The 17,942-nt window shown below is 36.3% G+C and overlaps 1 protein-coding gene across 2 annotated transcripts in view; it reads left to right on the plus strand.

Moving 5' to 3' along the window:
• Nucleotides 1-17,798, plus strand: part of LOC129742378 (atlastin) — a 48,329-nt gene extending 30,531 nt beyond the window's left edge. For both annotated transcript variants that reach the window (XM_055734288.1, XM_055734282.1), the window contains 7 exons: nt 4,515-4,824; nt 4,895-5,044; nt 5,115-5,270; nt 5,342-5,971; nt 6,037-6,317; nt 6,389-6,455; nt 15,516-17,798. In XM_055734288.1, coding sequence (XP_055590263.1) covers nt 4,630-4,824; nt 4,895-5,044; nt 5,115-5,270; nt 5,342-5,971; nt 6,037-6,317; nt 6,389-6,455; nt 15,516-15,668 — 1,632 coding nt within the window. In that variant the 5' untranslated portion in view covers nt 4,515-4,629 and the 3' untranslated portion in view covers nt 15,669-17,798. The remainder of the gene's footprint in view (nt 1-4,514; nt 4,825-4,894; nt 5,045-5,114; nt 5,271-5,341; nt 5,972-6,036; nt 6,318-6,388; nt 6,456-15,515) is intronic.
• The last annotated feature ends 144 nt before the right edge of the window (nt 17,799-17,942 follow it).

A 17,942-nucleotide genomic window follows, 5' to 3' on the forward strand; every position in this document is an offset into this window, starting at 1 on the left:
TTTTTTTATTAATACGAAAACTGTGTGCACATTAAGCATCATGTCATTTGTTATTACCAAGAAGGAAAAATTCTGTTCCCGCCATGGAATGTGACGAAATTATATTGGTATTGGCATGTATATTGGTTTTGAAATGAAACGTTTTTATTATTTTATACTATTGCAAAACAAATGATATTCCAAAACACAAAAAACTGTTTAAATATAACTAGGAAAAATTAATAATAGTCATATTTGAATTTCAATTTTTTTATTACTTTATCTATATTTAATTTTCGTCTCTTAGCTAAGCTTTTAAAATTTGTATTAAGCTTCCGCTTATTTTGATTTGCCGTTTTGTATGACATATTCTAGGTAACGGATCTCTGTTAAAAACTCGAAATAAAGACAAAGATGAAATAAAATTTATGGAATTTTATTTAAAGAAACTAAAAGGCGCAAATGTTTGATTAAGAATATGTAGTTTGTTTGCTTTCTCGTTAAGTCTAAAATCCGTGCAGGCAGATTTTATGGCGGGTGTCGTAAATCAATGTATTTTTAGTTATTTATGAAGTCACAATAAATTAGTCATTTATTACGAATTGTTGACCTTAAAGTTTATGATTCTAATAACATTCCCTTTTCATTCTTTCTTTTTTTAAACTTTGCACTAAATCGATAGGAATATTACAATCACGATGTTTAAGAGTATCAGCAGCGGTCAGGTGTCAAAGCTATAATAACACTCAATTTTGACACTTGCTCCTCGGTGTTGAAAAAGCACACTCAGCCGAAAAGGAAACGTTATATTCACCTGGATTTTCACGTAGGCGCTCATTACGTGAATTTATGATCGATTTACGTGAAGCATTTAAGAATTAATAGAAAATCACGTGACCTTTACGTGAAATTCATTTGGTTGTATGCGGTCAATACACAGACACATTCGTTCTACGTGAAAATCCAGTGATCCGCCAGGTATAGAAGGGTTTGATGATTTCTATGTGATATTCACGTAACTCTGAATGGATCATTCACGTAGAATCTATGTGAAAGAATACACTATTCAATATGGCGTAGATCCAACAATTCGGGCTGGAAGACAGCGAGACATTCTGTGATGGAAAAGCAGATTTTTCGTGAGTAGTAAGAATTTAGTATTATCGTTGTTGTTTACATTTTTTGTTATTTTTACAGAATTTGGAATTGGGACGCCCAGCAACCGCGGCTTATCAATTGCCATTTCATCGGTAGTGTCTTAATAAAATTACTGAAATGTTAATGTGCAGTTAAATTGGTAAACTACAGTTACTATTGAAGTGAAAAATACGTGCATAGTGTTTTTAATTTCATTCGACATAATAAAACTCCTCTGCGAATTTAAAATATGTTTTAATTCAAGATGCGAAATAAAACACCCGCTACGTTCATATCAATATGATATCTACGTGAATTACATGTAGCAGAACGAATTCCTTTTCCACGTACACGCTTCAAGTGACATTCAACCCAACACACATGAAAATTACGTGAATTCTGTTTCCTACGCGAGCTCTGTTTGCTACCTGAAATTCACGTAGATTCCACATGATTTTCAGGGTGGCAAAAATCTATGTACATTTTCACGTAGCGATAATGTGAAAAGTTTTTTCGGTGCAAGCCAGGAGCAATATTTGAATACCGACCAGCTCCTGATTTGAAAGATGCTAATAAAAGGGAATAGCATCAAAAAACAACAACACCTATCGGAGTGTCACCAGTGGCTAAAATGGAAACCAGTTTAGCACTTACCGGTGCGCAAATGTACTGTTAAAGCTAAAAAAGGACCTAGAATGTGTCCGGGGTTAACACCTGGGATAGCACTTATCGCTGCCGATGCTTTAAGGTTTTAGACAACGTTTTAAGAATTGTAAGAATATGCGCTGTTAGTAATTCATATTTATTCAAATAGTAATCATTTTACTTCCGCCTTTTCTATATGCTACGCCACACTTATTGCGATTGTCAATTGAAAAATCAGGACACCTGGCATCTCTGAACAAAGCTCCGAAAAAATTCACAGTGTAATAGTTCCATTTCTGTCGCCAGATAGCGCTATTCGTGTCTCCCGATTTCTCGTTAAGTGGTGTATATCGGTTCTAGTATATCTGATTTACTCTTACAAAAAAACGATAAATAATTTTTTTCAAATTTTTTCATGAATTATCATAAGATTTCCTTCATTTCCTTCCATAGAAAGTATTTAGATCAAATGAAAGATTTTTGAGATACACGCATTCGTAACTATCCCATTTCTAAAAGAACTCAGCTTTATTTGGATTTCAAGCTCACTGCTCTGCTGTACATTGATGCTTGGTGGCCAAAATTAGTAGCGTTTTTATGTCTTTCTGTCTGGAACTACTGGGCCAATTTGCGTGGAACTTGCTAGATGGGGGCTTTAGAGGCCGGGAAAGGTTTTTTTAATGGTTAGAGATCACTCCCTAACACCGGAAGGTGGGAAGGGGGTCTGCTAAATAATAAAAATATGTATGCATAACTCGAGAACTGATCGAGCAAATGTAAACAAAATTGGCATTCGGGTTCAAGAAATATTACTATGATAATTTGAGATCCCTCCTCCCTTCCACTGGAAAGATGGAAGCAGGTGGGGATCCTTCATACAACTTTGAACATAATTCGAGAACAGATCAAGCAAATGAAACCAAATCTGGCATGGGAGGATATTTGGGTACGGGAAATGTTTCTATGGTTTTTGTAGATCAGTTTGATTATGAAAATGCACGAGTTTTGAACTGAACAGAATAAGAGCCGGTCACGGTCCATTAGGGGGATTCCAAAATTTTGCATTTTTTCCTGATCGGTTGCGTTTTAAGAGTGAAATTTTGCGGTCACAATCTGTAGTGTCAAATTGATACTATCTATTAGTACTTTAACAACCGTTAACCGGATAATAATAAGGACTTTTTTTAATTTGGATAGCCCGATTATCCCCGCGAAAATTCAATTATGGCAGGGAATCGAAATAAAACCGGTTCTAAGAGGTTTCAAACACTTAGACAGAAATACGATTTTTCACGTTCATTTACATACGAACTGTAAAGGAGCTTTAAAAGCTTAATAAGAGTGCTTTTAAACTTTGTTCTTGTACGCAGTTTTTCGTTACAATCTTGTTTGAAATAATGTAACACATTTTTCCTTCTCCTCCTATAAAAGTTGCGGTTCTACCACGAAAGGTTATTCGTTTGAAATAGAAATTAAATGTCAGTGTAAAATATTAATAAACTGCTCCGTGATCTTTTTGCTCTACCTAGACGCATCCGTTATGTCTCATTTGTACAAATGATAAATATTCAGAAGCATCCCAAAAATGATCTACCTTTCAAAAAACAAATCATTCCACCGCTTGTCGTGTTCAAGCATGGTGCCAAATAGAGGTACATATGCCTACATATGTATGTATGTATAACAGACCTATATGTAGCCGATATGGGTAGAACGATCGCATTAGCGAAAAAAAGGCACAAAGTTATTTAATTTTTATTTTTAGCACAATCCCGGCCGCTCCTTTTGAAACTGCATGATCTTTGTCAATGGTCGAAGAGCCATGGATGCAAATTACTCTGAGTAAAATCCATCAAAGTGATTCATAAAATATGCCCGAGTCACGCTCTGTTGGGCTCTTATTTATTATTTGAGATTCCTAAAAATCAACCTGGCTCCCTAAGCACAGTTTTCTTTTGAAGGAATCTTTACCTGCTCTCACTCACAATTGTTGATAAAAATGAGAAAAATAAATGACCGGAAATATATGAAAGATCTTCATCGAAAACCAAACAATCATGATATCTATAGGTAGATACCTACATCTAAACTGAAACACTCGACCTTGGTGAATGAGCGAGGGGTGGTTTGTACCATCTTGCGATCGAATCGTTGCAATTATAAATCGAAACGTCTTCTCAGCTACGCTTCTGCTATTTTTCATCCACGTCCAGCCTTTGAGGGTTTCGCTCGAAAGTTGCTCTTGAATAGTGAAGTAATATTTTAACGATCATCACAAGCGATCCAACGAACCGACCCGCTCAAATGCCGTCATCTCGACGCTAATGGGAGCATTTGTTGTGATTTTGAACTGCCGTTCTCAACTGAACACAAATGCATGGTACAATGTCATACATTTGGTTTCATTTTAACATATGTTGAGCTTGTTGATACCCCATTTAGGCGGTAGCTTTCAAGAAATTTTGAAAATTACACCGATACCACATTTGGGATGTGCTGGAAGCCAAAAAGAGGCATAATTGTGCTTTTAAAACGTTTTTGAAAAACGACTCTAAACGAGCATTAATGTGGTATCCATATACGAAAATTGAGACCCAAATTTTGGCATTGTACTATCTTTATTCTAGCAAAATAATACAAAATTTTACATTAAGGGCATGATAGCGAAATTTGCTATTATTTTGCCATAGAAGTCTGTTCGGGTGACTAAACTCAAGGCATTGATTTTTGTTTCTTTATTTAATTTGTTTTAGATTCTGGAAAGCGGTTGAAGAGCGGTTTCGGAACCGAAAATCACTCCGGTAGTGGAACGGAGTTGATCTGTAACAGTGCATAAGCAGGAACGAAAATCTCCGTAATTCGGAAGCCATGGAAGCAAAACCGGTTCAAGTGGTGGAAACCGGAGACGACCACACGTTTGTGTTGAACGAAGATGCACTGAACGAAATACTGCTTCAGGAACAGGTTCGGGACCGAACGGTAGTTGTTGTTTCGGTAGCCGGTGCTTTTCGAAAGGGCAAAAGTTTTCTTCTGGATTTCTTCCTGCGCTACATGTACTCAAAGGTATTCTATTAGACTGCTGAAATAAAATATAATATAACAAAATATATGCTCTCATCTCTCATCAAAATAGTACGAACGCCATCAGGCTGCCTCAGAATGGTTGGGCGACGAAAACGAGCCACTAACCGGATTTTCGTGGCGCGGCGGAAGTGAACGGGACACAACCGGCATACTTATGTGGTCGGACATTTTTCTGCATGACAAGCCGAATGGAGAAAAGGTATACTGTCAGATGTTGGACGATTAAAAAAGTGAATAGTTAATAATTTACGTTTTTCTTCATTGATCAGTTGGCAATTCTGCTCATGGACACACAAGGCGCCTTCGACAGCCAAAGCACAGTACGGGATTGTGCCACAGTTTTTGCGTTGAGTACTATGCTCTCGTCAGTTCAGATCTACAACCTATCACAGAACATACAGGAGGACGATTTACAACATTTGCAGGTGTGCGCAAAGATCTTTGACTAAATTATTAGGATTGTTAAGATACGCTAAACCTCTTACCTCTGTTACAGCTATTCACCGAATACGGACGCCTAGCGTTAGCTGACAATGGCAAAAAACCGTTCCAGAGACTTCAGTTTCTAGTCAGAGACTGGAGTTTCCCGTACGAAGCTGAATATGGTGCTTTGGGAGGAGAAACCATACTCAAGCGGCGCTTGGAAGTGCAGGACAAACAGCACCCAGAGTTACAGTCGCTACGGCGACATATAACATCATGTTTCACAGAAATTGCATGCTTTCTCATGCCACACCCCGGCTTAACGGTGGCTACGAATCAAACATTCGACGGACGGTTGGCTGACATTACCCCGGAGTTTAAGAACAGTCTCAAGGAACTGGTTCCCATGTTGTTGGCCCCTCAGAACCTCATCGCCAAGGAGATCAATGGTCAGAAAGTGAGGGCTCGAGATTTAGTTCAATACTTCAAATCATACATGGCCATTTACAAGGGAAACGAACTGCCCGAACCCAAAAGTATGCTCGTGGCAACGGCTGAAGCCAATAATCTCACGGCGGTGGCGGCTGCTAAAGAAATCTATGTCCAGTTGATGGAAGATGTCTGCGGTGGAGCAAAACCTTACCTGAGCTCAAACCATCTGGATTCGGAACATAATCGCATCAAGGAGAAAGCTTTACATCAGGTACCACCCTGACAATAGACCAAAGATTATTTTCACTTACACCGTTTTTTTACCTTTCCGTTTAGTTCTCCGCCAAACCTAAGATGGGAGGAGAGGAATTTTCCGAAAAATACCGCGAAAAGTTGGAACTGGACTTAGATGACGCATACACGACGTTCCGGGCGCATAACGAAAGCAAAAATATCTTCAAGGCAGCCCGGACGCCGGCCGTCTATTTTGCTATAGCTGTCATTATGTACATTTTGAGCGGAATCTTCGGTCTGGTCGGTCTGTATACATTTGCCAATTTTGCCAATTTGATCATGGGTATCGCGCTGCTGACGCTTGCCACGTGGGCATACATAAGGTAACAATTTTAACCAACCTAAGGACTTTTGTAAATGGGTTAACGAGACCTTTAATATTATGTTGTTTCAGGTATAGCGGTGAGCTCAGCGACTTCGGAGTGCGATTAGACGAAATCGCCAACCTTTTGTGGGAGAACGTAAGTTATTTTGTATTTAGTATCTGTGTTACCGGTTGTGGAGTTTTGTTGTACGTGCATCTGGATGAAATAGTGTATATTTTGAAGGTGTTTAATATACTGTAGATTAATTATACTAACCTGACACAGTGAGGTGAAGAATGTTTCTAATAATGAACCAAAGCAATTTGGATGAAACCAAACAGGAATGTGTATGATTTAATTTCTGTTTGGATTTTTTTTTATTTAATTTTACTAACATATTCCGGCATCTGGCGAAATTGATAACCATAGCTTGATATTTTCGAAACTAAAAACGCTGAAGATCTGTTCAAACTAAAAACAATTTAAAACATCCATTTTAAATATGCAAACAAATTTCTTAAATTTTATAAATTTTAGTTTTCTTATCTGCCAATAATTGGAGAAGCTTTGAGCATATCCGCTATGGCTCACATAATATTTAGGAATCAACTAGTAAAATGTGTAAATTTCTAAGGATTTTCCAAGGATTTTTTTTTTGTTTTATTTGAGATACTTTGCCAACGTTTGTGGCATTCGTGTTTGAATTTTACGCACTTTCCACTACTTTTAAAGAGAAAGCTATACTTAAACCTTTATTTATAATTTCTAAAGATTTCCAAATTGGTAAAATAAAACACGCTTTCCGAGACTCCGTTCAAGAACACGGCTCAAGATCGAATCAACTATATATTGACTCTTTTGTTGGGTGGAGTTACCGAGAACTCACCTTTTATAAATAGATGAAATCTTATCGGTTAACACCGAAAATTATCGGGATACGACAGTGTTAATGTAGTTTAAGTTTTACAGTGTCTCATAAATTTGACTTTTTTTTTCAAAAATAGAAATAGTGATTTTTTCTGCGAATCTTCATTTTTTAAATTTTAAAACCCCATCCTTTAATGTTATGTTCCTCACTCCCCTCCTTAAATCCGCGGCGGTCAGTCAGAATGTGTTTGACGGTTGTGAAAACACCACAGAACTGGCACATCGGTGCAGCAGAGCTTTTGTCGAATAAATCAGTAGGAATGTGTCAATCTGGTATGACCAAGTAGCCTTGTAAGAACACGTTGATCTGAAGGACTCTCTGAACTCAAGGATTAGTTATTTTCTATGATTGACATCATCGCTAAAAACCGTATGAATTACGCCTCGGAACCCTAGTCGCAAGAATCGAAATGATTCTCCCTGGATTTTTATTCAATTGAGCGCTTAAAAGTGTTTCTGAAACTGAAATAAACAGATTTTTAGACATTTAAAGCATATATTTGTGAAACTTTCCACAAAAATGAGTTGATTGTTTTACAGCAAATAAGTCTGACAGAAAAAAACATAGATTTATGATTTAACCTTCAACATTATACTTCAAATCTCAAATCTCTAAGAGATCACTCGATCAAAAGGTGGGCTAAAGTAGTCTTTTGTAATTTTTTTTTCCTATAATCAGCATTTGATTACTTGCACCCTTCTGATTCTAGGCGCCCCAATTTTCAACAAATTATTCTTACGGCGCCGTTCGCGAAATTTAGACGAATTATTTTTTTATCGATTGGACCTGCTGATTGGTTTCGTTCTCCAGGTGACAAATTTTCATGTTCATGAATTTTCATGAATTTAGATTCTCTGTACTGCCGTTCAACGCAAGAATGTCCCATGTGACTTTGGGTCACTGCATCCTTCAGTGTAAACTTTCGAAAAAAAACACTAACAAGTACCTATACTTTGTTCTGAACTTATGCAAAATTGATCATATTTCTACGCAAGAATGTCACACCAGACAAAATTTTATAACAGGATGCGTTTAAAAATCCGCTCCAAAAAAACCGCTGATTTTGATTTATTAAGCTGTCAAATATAAGGTTATCCAAAAAAAAAAAAATGGAGCTGTGAGAGACGGAGAGGAAACGGAGCGTTTTATGCGTTATTTTATTTGAATTTGTTGTCCTTTTAAATGATGAAGCTCTGATTTGGTTGGATAACTCAAGGGAGAATACTTTACTAAAATCTTCAAAACAGACATTTCAAAGGAAGAAAATGCATAACTCTGTGAAAGTTTTGTACCCGTATGCGCTCCGATTCTACGCCAAACTGTCACACGAAGCATTTTGGCTGTAACTTCTTTAGTTTGATGTAATAAATGTAGCTTTTTTAAGAAATGTGAATTTATCAATTTGAACTATTTACTACGATTAAACTGTCGGTGGGATTTGAATTCATGCAAAAAAATTGAAAATATTGTTTAACCCTCCAAACCTGTTCGCAAAGTATCCGTTTCGGGAAAATTTGACTTGTCGTTTGTTGTCGTTCCGGTGGCCCCAAATGTTGAATGGTTTAAATGATATTAGATTCATTGCGTAGGTAGTTTATTCTAGTTTCTCAACATTTTAAAATTCCAAAAGTCCGAATGAAAAAAGTTCCAAAAAAACATTTTATTTTTTAATTGCTTATACAATTCCTGACCGCTTTGCAATATTTAAGTGCTTCTTCGATTTTTGAAATAGTCAAGAATGCATCTATTCGACGATGTATAGTGGTCCAATGAACATTTTGATCTCATTCCCGGATTTTCCGCTAGAAAAAAAAATCGTTCTTAAAGCAAAGACATCAAATTTGTCTTTGCTATGCTGTATCTCATTTCTGAATTAACCAATTTTCTAAACTCAAATTTTGGTTTTTTTTTTCGTTAACTTGATTATCATTTTGATAGAACATACTTGGTCTCTTATAATTGGAATGATGATTAAGATGCTTTGAATATGCGCTTCGTGTCATATTGACCCGAACACAATCTTGGGTGGGACGGCAGTGTAGGAGGTCCAAAAAAGTGGAATCAAAAGATGGAGCATGAAATTGTTCCTTGGCCTGTCAAAGGACCTTCTGCCAAATTTGAGCTCATTTGATTAAGTAACTAGAATGGATCGCTCAACAACGCCTCATGTTTCAAGGAATTCGACACCTAGGGACGAATGCCTCCTGTGGAGTTAAAATTCCTTGAGAAACGAATTCGACATCATCTGTTCTAGCTGAACTGAGCTGAAGAATTAACTTGTTTCATTTTGGCTCTAACTTTCATGCATATGCATCGAGTTCTCCACAAATATGACTGTTTAATCTACGACAAAAAAAGATTTAAACAGTAAAGGAGAGGTATATCCATCTTAACCCTTTCCTTCCCATGGTAGCACAGGTGATCCACAACTTCGCATAGCTCACATTTGAACTGGGCGCTTTGGATCAACACCATTTTCTCATCGAATGTGCAGGTATGAATGAAGAATCATTGCACAAAATTTGAAGAAAATCGATTCACTAGTTTTTGCTCGGCAGATCAAAAGCTGCGCAAAAGTTGGATATTTTTTAAATTTAAATCAAGTCATCATTTGATGTTCAATAATTTCACAAGTTTTCATAATTATCCTCAAATAAAAATACTGACGTTCAGAAAATTGCTTGTGTAAGCAAAATCAAATGATGGTTTGCTTAGATTCCTACTAAAACATGTAAATTTTCGAATAAGTAAAGTGGAGCACAGGTGATACAATGGGAACAAAAGGTACTTTTCATCTTGCTAAGTTTTTTATCAATACTCATGAAATCCTTCCGTCAGAAGTTTTTTCCCTTCAGGAGAGGTATTTCATTCACTAAAATGACCACATGTTTCAAAATATTTGCAAAAGCTCATGATTTTTTCGAAAAAACGGCATGTTTTGTTTCTCTGGCGAAAAGTGTCATGGCCGCCATTGTTCAAGGCAAAACTGAAAATTTCGAAAATTTCAATAGTTTGACTTTTGAGGGCTGGATATACCCAAGAAATATTTCACAAAATAGGATCGTTTTAGTTTGCGATCAATGAGGTGATGAAATTTCAAGTATTTTTTCCGTTATTTCTTATTTTTCATTTGCACCCTCTGTGTTGTTATCTTCCCAATGGAGCATATATGATCCACCTCAAAACCCAAATTTATCAACAGGATCATGAAAATAGACTAAAATAATGCATCTTTTGTTCTAGAACTTCAGTTGAAAATCAATATTTCTATTTTTAAAACGTGAAAAACCTCGTGGGAAGGAAAGGGTTAAGGGTATCCTATACCAACACCAAATAGCCTCCTTGTCTGTGAAACAACAAGACTGAATATCAAAGTCAATTCGACCAAGTAGGCTCACAACACAAATAGAGTAAACAACAAGAGTTTTTTACAGCTCATCCTTGATTTTGACATATCTTCCTTTCATCCTTAATATCATTATTATTGTGCCTCACTGGTATCATCCTGCGGTCTTGTAATAACGTGTAGATTAGGAAAACCAAATTCGTAGAGCAATCGATACATGAAAGTTAAAAGTTAGAAACAACCAAGTGAATTCCGAAGTTTACCTGGACCAAATAATTTCAAATTTCCATACAACCTAACATTTGACATCAGGTTTTCTGGTAGGTCGAGGATCGATTGAGGACCCCAAAGTTTTGATTCCAAAACATACCCCTGTTTTTGGACCAACGTATTGTGTATCAATCGAACCATGCGAAGCAAAGTAATGGACCATGTGCTCGCTCGGCTAAAATCCCGAGTCGATGGGTGGTGATAGAGAAACAAGAGAGACCAATAGTGGAAAAGGTCACATGCGGGATATACATGGTATTTCGATAGAAGGTAGAGCTGTTGATCGGTGGAGCTCGACGTGTACGCTCGTGTCGGTCGATTCCATCATCACGTTCACCGTGGTGAAATTGGCTAACGCGCCGTTGTACTGAAGCGGAGATTGCGGGTTAAAGTCCTGCCGGTGAGCCGTTGTATATTTCTCGAAAAATTCATAATATTTACGGCTTATGTTCTTTCTTTCTTTGATAACTCATGTTTCTCTTATACTTTCCATCTGTTAACACTAAAACCGTCCACTCTGGTCACTGGTTGTACAAGAAGTGAAACATGAGACCGAATAAACATACAGGAATGGTAAATGAACTATGTTGCCATCATAGAATGAATTCTCTAAGATTACTATGATTCGTACCTTAATACAAAACTTAACATACTCCCCCGCCCGAATAGACGTTTAAGACAAAAAAGATTTCTATCTCGTTTTCTTCGATTCGAAGATCAAGAAACAATTGTATGAAGTCGCGTAAATCTGCTATATCTGATGTTTGTGATGAAGAATAGAATATAAGCGTCTTTCGACTTGTTGATGACGTTAACTGCCTTCACTGCAGTGGATATATATTCAAATTTTCACTAAAGATTCAGCGCCTATTGGATCTGATATTCCACTCTTGTGCGAATATAATCTTATGGGAATCACTTTTAATGTATTACCTACTTCAACGGTAATGCTTTTTTCAATTTTTTATTCTATTTACACATCTTTCGTTTTATAACGCGTGAAGTTGAAAGCTGCATCACAGTTCTTATTATATCTAACTGAGATAGCGAAAGTCGTCCGGCTTTTCACAATTCGAGGTGGTTCGTTCACAATCTTTGAGCATCAATTGTGTTGAAAATGTCAAGTTTACAAACACCAATTTATGTAGTTCCACATTCTATACATAAACTCCAAGACTCATAATATCTATCATGTTTTTAAATTTTGAATATTGGCGAAGCAGCTTAAGTATCATTTTTATTCTTCTGCAGGCTTCTGTAATTCATAATATCATGTGTAGAAAAGTTCGCAAATTTACATGAAGATTAAATATGTGGTTGTTGCGAATTTCTGTGAATGAGAAATGTGTCCTCAGATAGAGTTAACAGAGGTTACTGATCAAATGAAACATTCGCTATTGAACTTGTCCTCCTACCTAAGTAGATGTTCTTCCTCGGTGATTGAGGAGAAATTTAATATAGGCAATAAAACTCCTCGTTCAAAAAGATTTGATTGTTGTGCTAACGTTCACTATAATATTCACAATGTTTCAATAGTTTGGTTTTAATAAATATTCCCTCTTTGAACACAAATAGAATTTGTTTCTTTAGATCCTAAATCGGCTAAGACGGTTCATGTCTCTTAGATCGGTAATTTTCCAAACTACTCGTAGACAATACATATTTATTTCTCAAGTTTACTTACACTGGAAGTTGTTTTTCTTACAACACAACAACAATATATCCTTCTTGCTTGATCAGGGATGAAAAACACAAGAGTGTAAAAATCTCAGACAAACAAACCAACAAACCTTTTAAGTTTTCACTATGGTCAGAGGATCTTATTGGGGTTTGATGAATCTCGACAATATTAATCACCTTAACTTGAAGTCCATGTACTATTTATTATTATGTAATTTGCTGACTATTGCAAATGTGTAAAGTTCCTCACAAAAAGGATACATTTTTTCGCGGTTAAAACTGTAATGATGGTAAAAATGAAATAAATTTCCTGTCCTTCACAAGAGAAATTGTCTTTTCGTTCATCCGTAATGGTCCGCCCATTACCGTGAGTTCGATCCAAGAGTAAACATCGAACACAGTTATACCGAATCAATTTTTCCAAAACTGTCCGCCAACTGCAACGTTGATATAAAGTGGCGAATACCGAAAAGATGGTAAAGCGACTATAATCGAAACAAACAAACATAAGATGCTAAGAACGCTTCGAGGCTAACGCTTCGAACGCTAATTTACCAGATCATTCTGACTTCAATGACCAAGGTTTTGGTTTGTTAGGCCTAGTCACATATCCTAGAGATGTTGTGAAATATAGCTAATTTTGTGTTCTTTCGAGAAAAATCGCAATTCATTGATTACCTACATTAGTTTCAGGCTAACACGCTGCAAACTGCATTCTTCCCTTGGAAAGTAATGCTATTGAAGTTCCAAGTTTCGACGGCCGTGGCAGCAATTATAAATGTCAATAAAGCTCATCACAAAAATATCTTGTTGAAATACGTGATTCGAAGACAGAATCATTGACAACTTATGGTAAAAATTTGCTTCTTCATTCAACGTTCTTTGACATTATATGGAGGAACTTGACTAATTTCGTCGAATAATAATTTCAATGGCGATGCTGGAAAAAAGACGACATTTTGAACATTGCAAACCTCATCGGTTTTTTTGCAACTCTAACGAACCACTTTTTGTGTTTCATGCAGTGATTACTCAACATTGGAGAAGCTTTCTTCGCTATCATTCTAGTCCGTTGAGTTTTTTTTTTTATGAAGATGATATTTTAATGTCGGGTAAATATAATTGCCACCTGAGACGGGGAGCACCAAGTAGGTAGTGATGAAAAGAGCTGACCCAATGGATCATGTTGATTGACTAAACAACATGTTTCTTCTGGAAACGATATGGCCCCAAAACATGAAAATTATCTTTCTTTACCGTGGGCTTTCAAATCCAACTTGATTTTCATACCTAAAGAAATATCCCTGTCGTACAGAAAAAACTACAGTTGTATTTCGACACACCATGATTTCATATGCGTTTTCTTACACAGCCACCTTTTCAAACTATCCAACGGTTTGTGCATGTCTGTCGCTAGGCGGTTGCTAGGCGAGGAAAAAGCTTGCTTTGATTTATTTATTAACGTTTTCGAGAAAAAATTCATTTTGAATGAATTCCATTGTGCGTCTTTTCTTACATCTCGCTCTAGCATGATGGTTGCATTATTTTCAAGCACGACTACGCCGCCAACTATTTCAACATAGGAATTGGTCTATGATTTCATCATTACTCCAGTCGAAAATGAAATTTTTGCGTCTGCCAGCTGGTTAAGGGATCACTGATTAGCAAATCCAGGAGCACGCTGTGGCTCGATGTTAGGACAACACTTCTGAATTACCTTTCTAAAAGGAGACCGGTCATTAAACTATCTGCAAACTTCCACCGCCAACGAAATATTGTAATTCGAAATCACTTCTTAGAACAGCTTGTGGCTCAATTTCGAATACCTGTGTGGGTAAGCTTGATATTAAATATTCAACATAGTAAAAATTTGACCTACCGAATGGTCATCCATCACTGTAGATTGTTGGGTTTTAGGTGACGGATATTCTACAAGCCAGGAAAACAATGAAAATTTATTCCAGTTTGAATCAAAAACACACATCATCACCATTTTGGAAAGCATGTTCGAACAGCCCAAATCATTTCGTTCAAGCAAAGCCGATCACAAATCGGCGTTCGGGAAAATGTATATGTTTGAAAATATTGACCCAATATCAAAATTTTCAAAATGCATTTTTGAAATCGATCCAATATAAATTTTTTTTGACCCAATGTCGAATAAGTTCGTTTTACATTTCGACCCAATATCAAAATGTTTCTTTATCACATTCAGAACTTTGACCCAATATCAAAGTTTTCGACCCAATGTCGAATAAGTTTTAGTATTTCAAAACTTTGACCCAATATCAAAGTTTATTCGACCCAATATCGAATAGTTCCTATTATTCAAACTTCGACCCAATATCGAAGTCTACCATCTTGATCAGCCCAATGCCAATGTTTGTTCGCTTCCAAAATAAGAATTTTCAACTTGAACCGACCCAATGTCGAGTTCTTTGCGGTTTTTTTTATACTTTGACCCAATATCAGGTTAACAGCACCATTGACCCAATATCAATATCCAGTTCAATTTCCATTATCGACCTAAAAGCTATTGGAAGGAAAAATCAAAAATTAAAAATTTACCGATAAATCGTATCCGATTCGATGGACCACTCTTTATGTTAACACTAAAACCGTCCACTCTGGTCACTGGTTGTACAAGAAGTGAAACATGAGACCGAATAAACATACAGGAATGGTAAATGAACTATGTTGCCATCATAGAATGAATTCTCTAAGATTACTATGATTCGTACCTTAATACAAAACTTAACACCATCACCTTCGAAAATTGACTATTGTGTATGTTATTTAGCCTAGTTCCTAATATTTGATTTTTTAGAAGAAAAAGTATCACGCTTTAGCAGCTTGTTAAAAAAATTACCTTAGAAATAAGTATTCATTCTAACAACTGGCAACTAACAATTCGTCTATAAATCGCGTTTCATTTCGTCAAAAACGCCTCGATTTTGAATTCTAATGGTACGTTCCCGTTTCCAACCGTCAGATTATGAAACCTATCTATCAATCGTGTATGGAAAAAGGCATCCAGCATGTGGCCAATCATGCAACTGAATATGCCATCGGAGGTGGCCCATCGGTGCCTACTTCATCGCGATCCGCCCAGCGCCAGCTGAACGGTAAAGTCAAACACTCTTGAGAGTACGCCTCTGGCGGGAGCAGCGGTGGTAGAGATAATTCTTGGCGACATGATAACGGCAGCAAGTGGTGGTGGCGGTGGTCCTCTGGCGACGGGTCGCCAGATACAGTAGCAACATCAGCAATGGCGCAAACCGCCAGGCAGCAACAACGAGATCATGCTGTTTCAAAAAGTAGGTTTAGAATCTTTTTCGATAGTCTTAATGGAGGTACTAGTAATAATACTATTGTTAGCGCTAAAAGGAGTAATGACACCGATAACAACAACACAAGCAAAATAATTCGGACCGATAATAGAGCAGCGATAACTATTGGCAATGGCAAGACTAACCGGAAACGAACAAAAAACAAAGCTTAAAAAAATATTGGTGTTGCTGGATATGTTTTGAAGTTTTTCATTGATGATATGAAGGTCTTTGAAATGCTGGAACTAAGAGTGAGTGTCCCTTGGTTCATCCATTTATTGATAGGCATTTTTTGTTTAACTGAATGTTTAAGAATTAATGTTAATTTACATGAAGAGTTTTAAATGTATCAGATACTTGTTGGTTTGGTCGGCATTGAATATGAAGCTGCGAGGTTTTTGAGTTTCAAAGAAATTTTCTCATTAAACGAATGAAAAACGTATTAAATAAAGAAGGCACCCATTAACCCATCAATCAAACTGTATTTTCTTGGGTTTTTACGAGAATAAATACATTTTATTATCCATTTCTCAATCTTTTTAAATCGTTTTCGAATTTGAATCGTTAGCTTGAATTGTGCCAAATTATAAAATCTGCCATAAAAAGCTTCAGAAGAAAGAAAAATAGGATGCAAAAGCTTAAGACGAAAGAAAAATAACGATTGCATTTGCTTTGCATTCGGCTGCTTTTGTTAAAATGAGGAGGAGGTGGATAATTGGACCAAAATATTTGCGATTTTAGCGTTCAATTAATAAATTTGAGCGCACAAGCAAGACTCACAATCGAACTTGTTTCCCTTTGGGGAGTTTATTCTACGTTCAAACCAGTTACAGCTACAAGTAATTTTTTTTGTATATTAACCATTAGAGATTGAAGCACATGTATGGTTACTTGCTGGATTCTCTATGGAAAAATGATTTTATACATTTAATTAATTATGTTTTTAAATTTTAGCATGGAAAATATACGAAAAGTGTTTCATTAAATAACCTCATTTGTTATTTCGTGGGAAAACTGTGCTCTACTGATACTTTGAACGTAGTTTCTTCGTATCTTTTTTTTTTTGATGTGCATTTGAAAGCGGAAAACCTGTTTCGATCAAAGTCCATTTTAAGGAGATTAGCAATTCTATATTTATCGAAATCTTGTTGGTACGGTTAAATGAAACGTGTTGTCAAAAAAGTTTTGAGCGACTTACAACAAATACGGTTAAGGCGTCATTTGCCTTGTTTGAAAAGAAGCTGGATGCAATAAATATATTTTATTAATATCTTAATGATAGCAAAAATTCTATATGACTCGTGCGCTACGCATATCCAGAATAATTGAAGGACATCTTGACTGTAAGGCCATGAGCGATCTTCGTTAAAGTACGAAAATCAAATACTACACCAGTCTTTTGCATGCAATTAAGAGTGTTCCTTGTCATGCCTTTGAACGTACTATTTTATTTTTAGTGATCTTTTAAACAAACCGTTGTGTGAAACGATAGATTTTATTTTATCCACTTTTTTGCTCAATACAACAGATGTAGTGGTTGTTTTGTTCAGTGTCACTCGTTTAAACTTTTCATGTTAAAAAAAAACCCAATATATAACAGAGAAAAACTTTACGTGAACTGAAAAAGTGAATTCATCCTCTCTACGTTTCTTGGATTCTGTAAATACAAAGATAGGAAGTATAACTCACCTTTAGAATTGAAAAATACAACAAACATAAGGAAAATAGCTAACAACAGTTTACAGAGATTTGTTAATAGGGATGCGTTTAGGGCTCGTAGACATACCTTCCCAATAACGGAGTTTAAATCCACTCAAAACTAAAATTCATCAGTGAGACAACAAGAAAGGAGCTAAAAGATTCAAGTGGCAGAACGCGAGAATGGGAGCATTGTTGGAGTAAGAGTTATGTGAATTATTTTTTTTATATTAAAGTTACAAAAAATATGTGACAGTATTCTTATTTTGCAGAAACAGTCCGAATTTCCAAAACTATAGAACGGAAAGAAAGGGACTCATTGCTTATGCAAGTTAATCGGGTTCGACATGACGATTTGGGAATTTTCTAATATTTATTTGAACGAAACACGA

This window comes from Uranotaenia lowii, chromosome 1 (assembly GCF_029784155.1).
Source record: "Uranotaenia lowii strain MFRU-FL chromosome 1, ASM2978415v1, whole genome shotgun sequence".
NCBI lineage: Eukaryota > Metazoa > Arthropoda > Insecta > Diptera > Culicidae > Uranotaenia > Uranotaenia lowii.